The sequence below is a fragment of the Pomacea canaliculata genome, linkage group LG3 (assembly GCF_003073045.1).
Source record: "Pomacea canaliculata isolate SZHN2017 linkage group LG3, ASM307304v1, whole genome shotgun sequence".
In the NCBI taxonomy this organism is placed as follows: Eukaryota; Metazoa; Mollusca; class Gastropoda; order Architaenioglossa; family Ampullariidae; genus Pomacea; species Pomacea canaliculata.
In genome coordinates, this window is record NC_037592.1 from 41,077,155 (window position 1) to 41,090,906 (window position 13,752).

The 13,752-nt window shown below is 37.5% G+C and overlaps 1 protein-coding gene across 1 annotated transcript; it reads left to right on the plus strand.

Annotated features, from left to right (window-relative positions):
- The first annotated feature begins 5,969 nt into the window (after positions 1-5,969).
- On the plus strand, positions 5,970-13,710 carry LOC112560053 (phosphoglycerate kinase 1-like). Its single transcript, XM_025231622.1, has 11 exons — positions 5,970-6,129; positions 7,302-7,355; positions 8,125-8,277; positions 8,643-8,891; positions 9,510-9,629; positions 10,340-10,454; positions 10,683-10,862; positions 11,173-11,249; positions 12,388-12,488; positions 12,676-12,774; positions 13,316-13,710. Exons 1-11 carry the CDS (start codon positions 6,068-6,070, stop codon positions 13,354-13,356), a joined length of 1,251 nt encoding a protein of 416 aa, XP_025087407.1. The 5' UTR covers positions 5,970-6,067; the 3' UTR covers positions 13,357-13,710.
- The last annotated feature ends 42 nt before the right edge of the window (positions 13,711-13,752 follow it).

The window sequence follows — 13,752 nt, forward strand, 5'->3', positions numbered from 1 at the left end:
CTCATTGTTTAGTCCCTTGTCCACTAAAGAATGACATAAGTTTCTATCTGGCAGCCGTTTTATTAGATTCAAAGCTGTGCCACTCTACATTACTCATACTAAGAGTTCTTTGACAGCTCTAAATCGCCAAGTATTATCTCCTCCTGCCTGTCATAAGCAGACAATGAACCGTTGCCTCGAGTCTGTTGGACATTGTATACATCGTCTGTAAGGCTCAGCGACTACCCTAAGGTCCCGGCTGATACCAAGTCAAGAATTTTGTTCTCGAATATCAGAAAGCGAGCTAAATATAGCATATCATCGAGTTCATCTTATTCACTAATCAAAATGGTCATATTGCTTAATTGTGTGCACCAAATCGCACGATGCTCATTATTCTGTTAACGGATCACAATGACCGTCTTGTTGAGTAGTTACAGTGCACATTTTTTTTTTTTTGCTAACTAGAATGTTTATCTATTACCCCTAACCAAAATGTTGATTTACCACAATGTTTAGATTGTTAGATGACTGAAATATTTATTTGAGTACTTGAACGAAGGCGGTTAATTACATTTTCCAGTTTATGTTTAGCTTATTCCTCTCCCCCCCCCAACCCCTATAAGGTAACAACTTGTGCGTTTAAAGTTTTCTAGTTTTTATTTACCTATCACTATGTTTTTACAGTGCAGTATAGCTCGTGTTATTGTGTACTTTTGTCCACAAACAAGATATAAAATTGAGTTCGTTTTTAAGTGATCAACTACAACAAAATACATCCCCCAACACACACCCAGTTACACTCAACCACCCAGCGAGAACTCATGCCAGGTCACATCCTAATGAGTGCTACATGCTACAGGTAGGAACACTAGGGGTCATTTATCAGTCTTGTTGAAGAATGATATAAAACTTGGTAGAAGTACTTAGCAAAAGAGCTGCTCTTGGTGATTATTTGTCTCCGTCTGCAACAAGAGCGCAGCATTTTGAATTGGGATGTAGTGGGTTAGACGGAACAGTGATAAAGCTTTTAAACTCACGCTCCTGGTGTATATGTCACTTAATGGTCTTTGTGGAAAGCCAAGAATCTTGCTAACATTCTTGACCACCCTCATTAAAGAATCATTATTCTTGATTGCCGAAGCACACAGAGTGTGAGGATGCTCTGAATTAGTCTTCAGTACACCCACTCGATGACAAGGCTGTTGATCCCCAAATCCCTCGCTTTGGAAATCGTATCTTTCAACATTTGCTATTTCAAAAGTTGGACCACCCGATGGTGCGGAATAATTGAAGATACCAATAGTTATGGATGATGTGATTCTTTGTTGCAGAATGAAATTAAAGTGCGCGAACTGTTCAAATCCGAGGCTACCGAGACAGCAAAATAAAAGACTCAAAGGAGCCTTACAACTGCTAACGTTGTTGATGTTTACAGAATTGTGTAATTCAATTGTGTCATTTGTGATATTATGTATGTAATATACAAATATAAAGTTTTTTGTGAGAATTAAAATTCATTATTGACGTGCATGAAGAGATCAAAAATGAAATAAACATATATTCCCCTTCCATATCTACCACATACCCACCTGCTGGAGTCCTTTAAACATACACTAAAACTCCTAACAATATTGCTAGTCCGCCTTCTATCCCTTTTACTTTTTGCCGTCTATTGACTTCTCCATCTCCTCTGCAAATTCACAAATCTCTCAATCCTTACTGTTTGTTCCCTGATTCTCTTTGCGTCTCCTATATTTATCTTTTATTACTTGCTGCACGGTTTTTTCTTCCGTCCTTTGTATGCTGTCCATATCTAGTTCTTGTCTCAAGAGCTGAGAGCATGCTCCTTCAGGAACATAAGCATGAGCCAAAGACATCACGGAGCGACGACCGTTTCACCAGCAACACGAATACCGAGCGCTGTCCCAGTCCAGGGATGTTGCTGGCGCTTTTTCGACGATTACTTGTTGACCTGATTATACTGTTATACAACACCTAGTGCCACGCGCATGGATGAACAATGCCAGGTATAGCGACTGTGTAAACACTTCCCTGATTGGTCGTAATCCTCCCGCCTTCGGTGCTTTGAGGGAGTTCTCTTTTCCTCTGAAACCGGAAACTGCGCCACGGCCATCCACCTCTCACAGATAGCTCAAGTTCTGGTCTTGACTATTAGTCCATTCGACCACAACCAATATTAAATTGATCAAATTATCATCTATGTGTTAATACTGCTTCCAAATTCCTTAAATTGTGGGCCATAAACTTTTGTCGCCAGTTTTAAAGACCGACTAGAACGGTTTGCGTGTTTTCATGTCGCAGCAAATATAAGCGATATAAAACTAACCTGTAAAACTCAGCCTCCAAAACACATACGAGGGCCGTAACAGTGTACTACGTCACACTGGTACACCATTTATAACGATGAAGATTTTAAGTCGTCTATATTTGTGGCTTATAAATCAGTACGGTTTATTTGTAAAAAAAAAAAAAAAAAAAAAAAAAAACAACAACAACAAAATAGTAGAGATTTTTTTAATTAAGTGGGTGCGGCTTATGTACAGATGCGTTCAATAGATTTAAATTTACGGTAAGTGAATTAGTGAATTGTTATATATACTGTCCTTTAGTTGACGCATGTCGATCTGTGTGTGTGTGTGTGCGCGCGCGCGTGCGTGTGAGAGAGAGGGAGGGAGAGAAATAAAGAGAGGGTTCAAGCCAATATCAATCAGAATTTTGTACAAATTTTAACATCTTCACATTTTTAATGCTTTATTTAAGAGAAATAGTTGCCATGAACCTTACCGCTGTGCCATGCTGACTGTGTAAATTTAACTAAACAAGAAATGTTTGATTTTTCTAGCTCAGACAAAAGTATTCATGCGTCACCTCTAGCAGTCTCTACTTTTCATTTACTAACAATGGCGGCTGACCTATGTATATCACGTATAACAAAGAAAAAGTCGTTTTCTTTTCTCTGCATACAACGGATAACGATCGAATGTGTGATTACACTGGACAATAATCTGTACTCGGTGGTCGAATCGACTGAGGGCAGTGATCAAACTATGACTGTGGTCGAATCGACTCGGGATCGTGATCGAATTGACTTGGTCAAATTGGCAAATCGTTGAATCGACCTGTAACTACAAGAAACAGTGCTGCCGTTGTTCCACCCTCTACGCCTCCTCCTCCTCCACCAACACTGAAAAAAAACCAAACAAACAAACGAACAAATCAAATGAAATATCAAAACAAAATAAAAGATAGTCTCTCTTTCTCATCCACAAGCTTTCTGTCCATCCATTCTTAAAGTCTGTTGTTATATCCGGTCAGTACAAGATCTTGTCAGTGGTCGTCCTGGGTTCATCTGAAGCTTCATCTGCACGCGATGACCGTGGACAAATCAGTGGGGTCAGAGATTCTGTATCAGTTCTGACCTAACTTGTTTGAATTATTCAGACTGATGGAGAATTGTGATTATTTCTTCTGATGAGCTGATCGCCGAATACAGTTTTTGAAGCTAGAAGAAGCAGTCTTTTATAAAAGAATAAAAATTCTTCTGCTCTTAAAATTTACAATCAAAAACTTTTGTCTTTTGTTAAGAAAGCAGTCTTTCTTCCGTTCTTTGGAAAGGTGTTAAAAAGTATCTAAGGCAGGGGTCTCAAACTCATATTAGCATGTGGGCCGCAGTGGAAAGTAACAGCCAGTCAGCGGGCCGCACTACGAAAAGAAAATGTTTTTTCATTAAATTTTACGAACACTACTGTCACTGCAGTTAAATGCTAAAATAAAGTTTTATAATTATTAATTACATTTAGTGTAGTTTATTACATGCACAGGCAGTTTAGTTTATTAAAATAAGTTGAGGTTGTCTCTGTCACTAATAACGGGGGTAGTTTTCACTGCGGGAGTTAATCACCAAGCACAACATACATATACACCGCGGACGTGGCCGAGGGCCGCACAAAAATGTTTCGCGGGCCGCATTCGGCCCGCGGGCCGCGTGTTTGAGACCCCTGATCTAAGGGTACAAAATACACCATGAAGAATATGATCACAGAGCATTTCAGTTTTTAACCATTGTGACTTTATATTTTTTTCTTCTTGTTGCTTCTAATCAAAGAAATATTAACTAAGACGGTAGTCAGTTCTCTACGCAGCTTTTGTAGTTCTCAGGACGTTGATACTTTCTTATAAAATGTGAAAGAATAAATACTTATTGACCAGAAAGGACCAGTAAGCATGTACATTTGGGGTCTACAAAATATTCAAACATTCATAATCACCATACAGGGCTTTTTTCACTTTTTTTGATTATGATAGATGTCCAAAAACATGTCAAAAGAGCAGTAGATAATCATGCGACTCGTTCAAGAAAATAGTGATCATTAAAGAAAACACAAAGCAAAGAAAACCTTTAGTTAGAAACCTTGTAAAGAATGTCTATCACTTTACAGCCGACACTGACGGTAATTAAACTTTTGCACCTTCGTAAATAGGAAACCCTGTATTGGTTTGGGAAGGAGAGGTAGGTGGACAACCATGATCCTGCTATTTACCCATTGGGTTAAGTTGATTCGACTATACACCCACAAGTCCATTCGACTACAGCCAGGAACGATTTTTTTACCGATGACAGAAGCTGCTCATCACAAACGTCTCGACTTTCTTTGCCTCCCACAACACCCTACTCACACACACAGGGCCGGTTCTACCATCAGGCCAACTAGCTTGCCATTGATGTTGTGTGGAAGAAGGAAGGTTACACGTGATGCACATTCAGTCAGGTTATAATGTGCATTTGTCACCAAAAATCGTTCTTTGCAGATCGATTGACATATTGTCGCTTGACTTTTCGAGTGACTGCTAAATGTTTTGGCTACATGTGTGTCAAAAACGAGACAAAATATTGATTACGTTGCAAATTCCAAGTTATAGATATTTGTGGCTTTTAGAGCAGTGTGGCTTATCTGGGAAAACAGTAGTTAAAAAATTTAGTGGGTGCGGGTTATATGCAGGTGCGCTCAATAAACCGAAATTTCCGGTAACTTCTGTACTCGATGGTCAAAGTGATTCATCTGTGAACGAATCGACTTGGTCCAATCGGTAAATGGTCGGTCGCCTGTCAGCAACTTGTTCCTGTATTACACATGCGTGATTGTGGATCCACGGGGTGCTTAAACCGATCAAAATCTGAATAATTAATTAAATTGCTTATGAGCAGTCGGAACTGGTTAATAGACATTTTTCAATATCCGCTTTGACTGTTCATTCGTCTGAAGTGCGGCGTTTGCACTGACAGCATGTGTATAAACAACACTAATTAAATTCAACGATACTAAAATTATTTTGGATGAACAAGAGCTATTATATGTTCTTTATGGTCTTAATATTATTAGGAACAAATCTTACCGAAAAGCAGTAGTTTTACTGTGGAATGCAAGGCTAAGGCTAAGCCAAGACTTCCTTTAAAAAAAAAAAGCCAAATACCATTAGACCTTCAACACCAAACAGGACAGCGAAGACGCAAAATAAAATAAATCACTATGCGGTCTGCAACGGTCCTCTGTTATCAGCACTGGACTTTATATCTATATATATAAAAGATAAACACCTTACTCAAATCTCAAAAATTCAACCTAGCTTCTTGCGGACAGTCCACTTTCAGCCTACCTGGAGGATTTCGGAAAAAAGAAATTCTTTTTAAAGGAATTAAAAACATTAAAAATCCCACAAAACCCGATCGATGGATTATTCTTCTTATATGTGCGTGTATGTGTACATAGTCAAAAATTTGGTTTAGCTGGATAAAGTAGATATTTTTCGCTTAGTATTAAAAATAGTATTGCAATGTGCTTAAGGGTATAGTCTTTTATTAAAGAGATGCCTACTCTACTGACCTGATTAACACGTTTCTAAGTGACAGACTCTCCTGTGTGTAAAGTCTCGGACCGTCTACTAGGGGAAATTACTCTGATTTTTCTCAATAGACATATAAGGATCGAGAATAGCTTCCCCTGAACACTCGCAACAGTCCGTAAGCTTACCTGCGTAACGCTACACCAGCAACCGCTTCTTTACCATGTCGCTCAACAAGCTCGGCATCGACCAAGTTGACTTGAAAGGAAAAAGGGTTCTCATGCGGTATGCTAAATTTGCTAGTTTTGATTTCTGTTTTTCGCCATTATGAACTAAAACACTAGGGATGTAGTCAAGGCTTGACGCCGACGTAACCTTGACATACGTTCTCAAGGCCACGTCATTGACCTTTCCTGTTTGAATGTCCATCAAAATCTTTCCTGAGAACAAGCTCATTATTATTCGGTCATATATTAGACTTATGTACAATGCAATTTTATTAATGCCTTTTCCTCTCGATGCATCGCATGACCATTGCTCAGGTTTAGATGACTTTGATCTTAGCTTCTCCTTTCCGACTTCGATCGCTTACTTGAAGCTGTTCGTCATTAAAACATCACTTATGATTCCTAGCGTCTAACTAAAAATTATTCAGAATGTATGTTTTTCGCTTATCAGGCACTTTTCGACAGCAGGGGTAGAAAATGTTAAGCATTTACATGTAGGGAGTATACAACTAGCCACCCCTATACATGTATATTACTTTCGGAAACGCTTGCTTTGAAGAGATCAGCTTGTTCATTAGAGTGAACCATAAGAACAAACCTTGGCTGATGATAGCGTTGTTTTACCATATATCTTTACACACACACACACACATGTGGTTATGCTGGGATAGAAGGGGGAATTTGTGAGAGGCTTACAAGGCAAAAGTGTACAATTTGATACATTTGAAAAGATATGAAGTTTGTTATTTGATATTTTGGCTTTTATAGGGTTATTTTGATGTATCCTGATTTAAAAACAATGTAAATCAGGATATTCCAAAATTCCTAAAAATACCAATAATATTGTAAGAAAAATATAAAATATATCAATATTTCAAGTGGGATCTTCAAGAAATCTGAGAACCATATGGGACCTATCTAAGACCCATTTTTTTTTTCTGGGAAACACAGGAGGGCTAAGGGCACCATATACATTCCCAGGCAAAACAAACATGCGGCCTTTCAAAAGCCATTTTGTATTTTCACTATGGGCTCCAGGCTGATGTGCCATATGCTTCCCGAATACTCAGGACATGGGATCCAAATCCCCCTCTTTCTCTGCTACTTGGGTTACAGTCTTAAGATACATTGTATTTTATGCTTTCATACCCAGTTTTCAGGAAAGAAGAAGAACAACAACATAATCAACTTTTTTCGTGAGCATAACTAAATTATTTTGATATTTTACAGTGTGGACTTCAATGTTCCCCAGGCAAAAGATGGTTCTATCACTAACAACCAAAGGTGTGTAAATGGAAGTATTTATGTACACTGATCATACTTTTTATATAATTGGCATATTTATATCAACTATTACAGGATGTTTTTTAAATTGGCATTTGGTGTGAGAGATTCAGTTTGATCTGTTATCTGTGTGGCACCCAGAAAATGAAAATCCAATACAAAACAAACTAAGCAGCCAAATATTTATGTACCTGAAAAAGTTCCTAAATTTCAGTCTATTGAGCGCACCTGTATATAAGCTGTACCCAAAAAAATTTTAAGAAATCTCTAATTTTTTCACACATAAGCTGCAGTGTATTTTTTGCGCCACAATTATATACAACTTGAAAGCTCCATCATAAACTTGTTTTCAGCATAAAGAAGGTGTGCCATCAGCTGATCTGAATGGTTTAACTGTATATGGCTTCGATTTTAAAATGTGAACAGTTAACACTTTATTGTGAGGCTTATTAAAAATTAATTGGAATCTAGAAAATCTGCAAAGAAGCTGCATTTCTCTTTAAGCTGCAGGGTTTAAAGCTGGAGAAAAACGTCATGGATTGTAGTCTAAAATTTACAGCATATATGTTGTACTTAAGTAATGTACTTTCATAAAGTTGGCATGTTACTCCATAAAGTTATAAAATAATTGACAGAGGTGTAGATAATTTGCTGGTGCTTTGCTTCTAGTTCACTATAAATATGAATAAATAAAGATAAAAGAGTAAGATATACAGATAAGGCATTGATAATGAATAATAAAAAAGTAGTTGATATGTGCTCCTTCTAGGATTGTGGCAGCCATCCCCACCATTAAGTATGCACTGGATCAAGGAGCTAAATCTGTGGTACTCATGTCCCACCTGGGAAGGCCTGATGGACATGTGGAACCCAAGTATACACTGAAACCTGTTGTCGATGAGCTGAAGAAGTTGCTGGGCAGGTAGTAAAGAATTAAACTAATTACATTTTATGTGATTGTAAAAGAAAAAAATTTTTGTTCTTAGTTTGGGGTCCATAACCTTTGACCTCAGATCCCTGTCTTTTAAGATCTTGCTTTACTAAAATCCTTTAAAAATGTATCACCTGGCTTTTTATTTCTCCAGTGAGTTTTTCTTATTTCTTTCTATTTGTCAGAATGTCTTGTGACATTTTGCCTTTGCTTTTATCAAATTAATTCATTGGCAGTTTGCATATGAACTAACTCCTTTGTGACTTTTTTTTGCCCTATCAGCTCTTTGAGATATTTTGGAAATGCTTCTGTTTATGATGAACATATCAAGGTATGCAACAATCATTCTTTTTCAGAGATGTAACATTTTTAGATGATTGCGTGGGCCGTGAAGTTGAGGCTGCTTGTGCCAATCCTCCCGCTGGCTCTGTTTTTCTTTTGGAAAATCTGAGATTCCATGTGGAAGAAGAAGGCAAGGGAGTTGATGCAAAAGGCAACAAAATCAAAGCTGACAAGGAAGCACTGGACAAATTCCGGGCCTCCCTGTCAAAGCTTGGTGATGTGTATGTCAATGATGCTTTTGGCACAGCTCACAGAGCACACAGGTCAGTCTGACCTAGCAGGTGATTGTGGTATTATTGCTTTTGTAATGAAAGTTGGGATAATGTATGAAAGGGAATGTAGAATGTTAAACTGTAATAGATAGATGTAGCTGAGCATTCTTTTTTTTTGTGTGTGTGTGTGTGTTTATGCAGACTGCTTTATTACTACTTGTTGAATCTCATTTTACATAGGATCATTCTGTATCACCTGTTCTTTCTTAGTGCCTTACTCCTTCCACATTTTCTTCTGTAATGCTTATTGACTTGCCACACACTTTAGAAATGATTGCTGCAGCTAATCTGAGGAATCCCGCATCTATGAAATTATTCTTAGCCTTAGATCCTAGGTTGTGTGTGCTTCAGGCACACGTCCGTCTTGATGTGGCTTCAGCATTCATTGCTGGGTTAAATTGTTATGATGTACCATTTGTTGCTTTAAACATCAGTCACCTACCTTAGTATTAGAAGAAAATAAATGAGTGTGCTTACATTTGTTTGATTATCATAAGATTGTTGTTTCAGATGTCATCATAAATCCACTAGTTCATTGTGAATTGTCAGATTACATTTTACATAATTTGTTTTGAAGACTTTCAATTTTCTTTGTTCACCTGTTGACAGCTCTATGGTGGGCTGCAACCTGCCGAAGAAAGCTTCAGGTTTTCTGATGAAAAAAGAGTTGACATATTTTGCCAAGGCTCTTGATAAACCAGAACGTCCTTTCCTGGCTATTTTAGGCGGGTATGCTTAACTCATAACTTTTTGACTCTACAGGTAGTTCATATCTTTAAGTCTCTTTTAGCTCATTTTTCAACATATCATCTGCATGGCAGTCCATAGTCTGCTAACATGATGCGACTCAGACACGGTATAGGTTGCTTTTTTATATGTAAACAGTAAGTACATGGAAAAGATGTTAATGCATCCTCAGGGTAACCTTATATGTCCCCAGAATAATATTTTGTATTGATTAAACTTTGCATATTTTAAGATTTGGGGGAACCAAAGTTTTTCAGCTGATTTTATTGTGGATTTTCAAACTTACCAGTGAAAATGCAAAAAACATTTAAATTTAATTCTTATGTTTTATAAAATAATTTTGCATTTCCTGGTTGTTAATAATTTTATAGTTTTTCGCAGATGTTGGGAAACTTGTTATCCCTTCCTTTTTTTCATTTCTCTAACTTTTCTCTTCCAGAGAGACACAGGCAGTTACATACATTCATGTGTATATACGCTATACAGCAACTTCTTTGATACTCTTTGGTGGAATTTAAGAAAAATAAATAATGCTGACAGACATTATTTGTGCCTTATTATTTAACCTACTGTCAACCTTTAAGTCATTTACAATTACTGTATGTCCCACTGCCAAAAGGTCCTATCTTGTATGATCTTTGTCTTTAGCTGGAACATGTCATTAATAGCTTATCGTTTCTTGGATGTCTCAGTGCAAAGGTGGCAGACAAGATTCAGCTGATTGAGAACTTGCTAGACAAAGTTAATGAGATGATCATTGCTGGTGGTATGGCCTTTACCTTCCTCAAAGTCGTGCACAACATGAAGGTGGGTCTTATCAACCTTGAACCTGGCAGCTAAAAGATATTTGCATTTTTTTTTTTTGTGCTTGTTTGCATTTCAGTTTTCTTGATGTTACTTTGATTCATGATAGAGCTTTAAGGAAAACCTTTAAACTTGGTGTAGATTAATCTGTTTTAGCCATATGTACTGGAATATGTTTTTTTTAAGTTATAATGTATATGACATCTCTTTTATAAAAACATTTGTCTGCAGATTGGCTCCTCGCTGTTTGATGAAGAAGGCTCAAAGATCGTGCAGAAGCTGATGGACAAAGCCGAACAGAAGAGTGTGAAGATTCACTTGCCAACTGACTTTGTGACTGGTGACAAGTTTGCTGAAGACGCTAAAGTTGGCTCTGCAGACATCAAATCAGGGATACCAGCTGGTTGCATGGTGAGCTTAATGATGCTGCATCTGAGGTCTTTGCTAGATGTTCTTGTAATTTATTAAAATAGATGGCAGATGAGACAAGAATTTTATTATTATAAATGTGAGATAAGTGTAATACACATGTTGAGAATTGTTGCATTTTTTTATTTTGAAACTGTTCAACCATGTAAGCCTAGTTCATGAACACATGTAAATATTTGCTTTATGACATAGTAAGAGTTGACACCAGCTGTTTTTAGAAGGGATAGTAAGTAGGCTTATACCTTCTATTTATAATGTAAACTGTCTGCATGGGCTTGTTTTTCTTTTACAGGGCCTTGATATTGGACCCCAAACCATTAAAGAATTCACCGATGTCATTGCACTAGCAAGAACCATTGTCTGGAATGGGTATGACTGCATACTTCTCACAATATTCTATGCTACACACAGTACAGAACATATGTCACAGCAAACTCTGCTACACACCATATATGACAGCTATAACACCGCATTATACTACACAAAGTATATGACATGGTTGTCACAGCACTATACTATGTACAGTATATGGCATAGTTGTCACAACACATACTATACAGCATTAACAGTTGTCGCAAAACTATGTTAAATACTATATGAGATACTTGTCATGACCCATGCTATGCTGCTTGGTATATGACAATTGTCACAACACTATTCTACAAAGAGTATATGATGTCATAATACTCAATACTATACATGGTATAACATGTCACAATCCATTCAATTTTACACACAGTATATGACAGTTGTCACAACAAAGTGTATGCTACACACAAACATATGGCAGGTCTCAACACTGTTCTATACCCAATGACATAGTTGTCACATTCTTTACTACACAGTTGTCACAACACTGCTACACATAGCATGTGACATGCAAAACATGCTATGCAGTAAATGACAAAACTGTCAAGCCATTCTATGCTACACATATGGCCTAATTGTCACAACACACTATGCTAAACACAGGTATATGAGGTGCCACAGCACACAGTTACAGAGGTTATGTAGATTTCACAACACCTTTGCTATACACAGGTTATTACATGTTGCAAAATACTCTATACTACACAGAGACAGTATGTGACGGCAAAACAGATATGCCAGCAGGCTTTCCATGACTTACCACCTTTTATTAGCAGTGGCAGCTATGATGAATAATGTTTGATATCCTATTACAAAAAATCTGCTACTGCTGCCCTTGTTTTTTTGCAGTTTGAGTATGAATCACTTGATCAGTTGCTGAGCAAGAAACTCTCAACTGTAAAGTTAAAGAATTGCTTCTTTTGATTTTCAAGCATAGAGTCATTGATAGATTTTAAAATACATTATTAAGTCATATAAATCAGTATTTGTATGTTGTGGTGATGTAAACGTGTTGGCTTTATTATTTTTTTGTTGTTGTTGTGGCAGATAGACTGTGACTTCTGCTAGGTTGCTGGTAAATAACTGCATTAGCAAGTTTTGTGTGTAAGTTATCTTGACCTAAATCTTTCACGAGCAGACCACCAGGAGTGTTTGAATGGAACAACTTTGCTGCTGGCACGAAGGCACTTATGGATGCTGTTGTGAAGGCCACCCAGACAGGAGCAATCACCATCATTGGTATGTGGCCTGGTTGTTCTTTGGAATTTGAGCAAAATCATGGTACAGTTTTAGATGTATTTAAAAGGCTAAGTAGGCTAGAGACTGAATATAAATGGTGCCCCTATAATGAAGGAATGAAACCCAAGGCACATACATACCCCTGACACGCACAGTAGTGCTCATGTACACTGGTATTGTTTGACAGGTGGTGGTGACACTGCAACTTGTGCTGCCAAGTATAATACTGAAGACAAAGTGAGTCATGTCAGCACTGGAGGTGGAGCTAGCTTGGAGTTGCTAGAAGGTGAGTCAGTAACTTAGGGTCTTTCGATCTTTTCTGTAGCATCACCAGCCCTGGAACAGTTACTTGTAGCAGCAAGTGGGAGGAGCATTGGGTGATTCAAAGTTGCCATACTTGGAAACTTAATTCTTCATTAGTTTCCCCTTATGCAGGGTTTTGTTTTCTTGTCTTGGAAATCTTTCAAGATTACACAGAATTGTGTTTCTGGGTATGGAAGACCAGGGCATTTGTTTAGATGGCAGATGAAAAATTGTGCCATGAAAGATCATGCATGAAGTACATCATCCCATTAGAGGAAGAAAGCCAGGGGCAGAAGATATGTTGCAGAATTATTCTCCAGCTAGGAAGGCGGTTGGTGTTTCTAGCAATGATAAAGCAAACGTGAGATGTTCCTATCTTTATGACTTACCTGCGGGCCATTTGCTTGTTGGTGGGGAAAATGTAAATCATGTATTATTGACTTGTTTCAAATAATACAGGTATGGAGTTGATTTATAATTAAAATTCTTTAATTTATAAGCATAAAAATATATTTTTATTACAGGTAAAATTCTGCCAGGAGTAGCTGCTTTGTCTGATGCATAAACCTGGAGCAATTGTGTGGTCAGCTGATTTGGTCATGTTTGTCTCTGTTTTTGTGCAAAGATCGCAAGCTAAGATCTTTGTTGGATATTATGAACTCTTCTCCATCAGCACTGTGTATGCCCACCTTTTACCTGCTGTTAAGTTTTTGTCAGTAGTGAGATAAGCTGGACATGGAGATGGAGGTTGTCAATGTGTTTATGTTTGTTTCTTCCTTGCAGTTGAAATTATAGACACACAGAATTATTACCATTATTGTGTATATTTTGTTTTTAGCTGATCTTGTGCTTTTTGTAGGGAAATAATTCTTACCAGTATAAACTGAAGTAAAATATCTCCATTTCTACAACACAAAAAGTGTGTGTATTCATTCATCCTTAATTATGTACGGAAGCAATT

What these genes read in the sequence shown, in the direction of transcription:
- LOC112560053 (XM_025231622.1), top strand. Translation starts at nt 6,068, where the DNA reads ATGTCGCTCAACAAGCTCGGCATCGACCAAGTTGACTTGAAAGGAAAA. An exon ending in ACAGCTCACAGAGCACACAG is followed by an intron (nt 8,892 to 9,509) that starts GTCAGTCTGACC and finishes ACCTGTTGACAG; the next exon opens with CTCTATGGTGGGCTGCAACC. An exon ending in GGATACCAGCTGGTTGCATG is followed by an intron (nt 10,863 to 11,172) that starts GTGAGCTTAATG and finishes TTTCTTTTACAG; the next exon opens with GGCCTTGATATTGGACCCCA.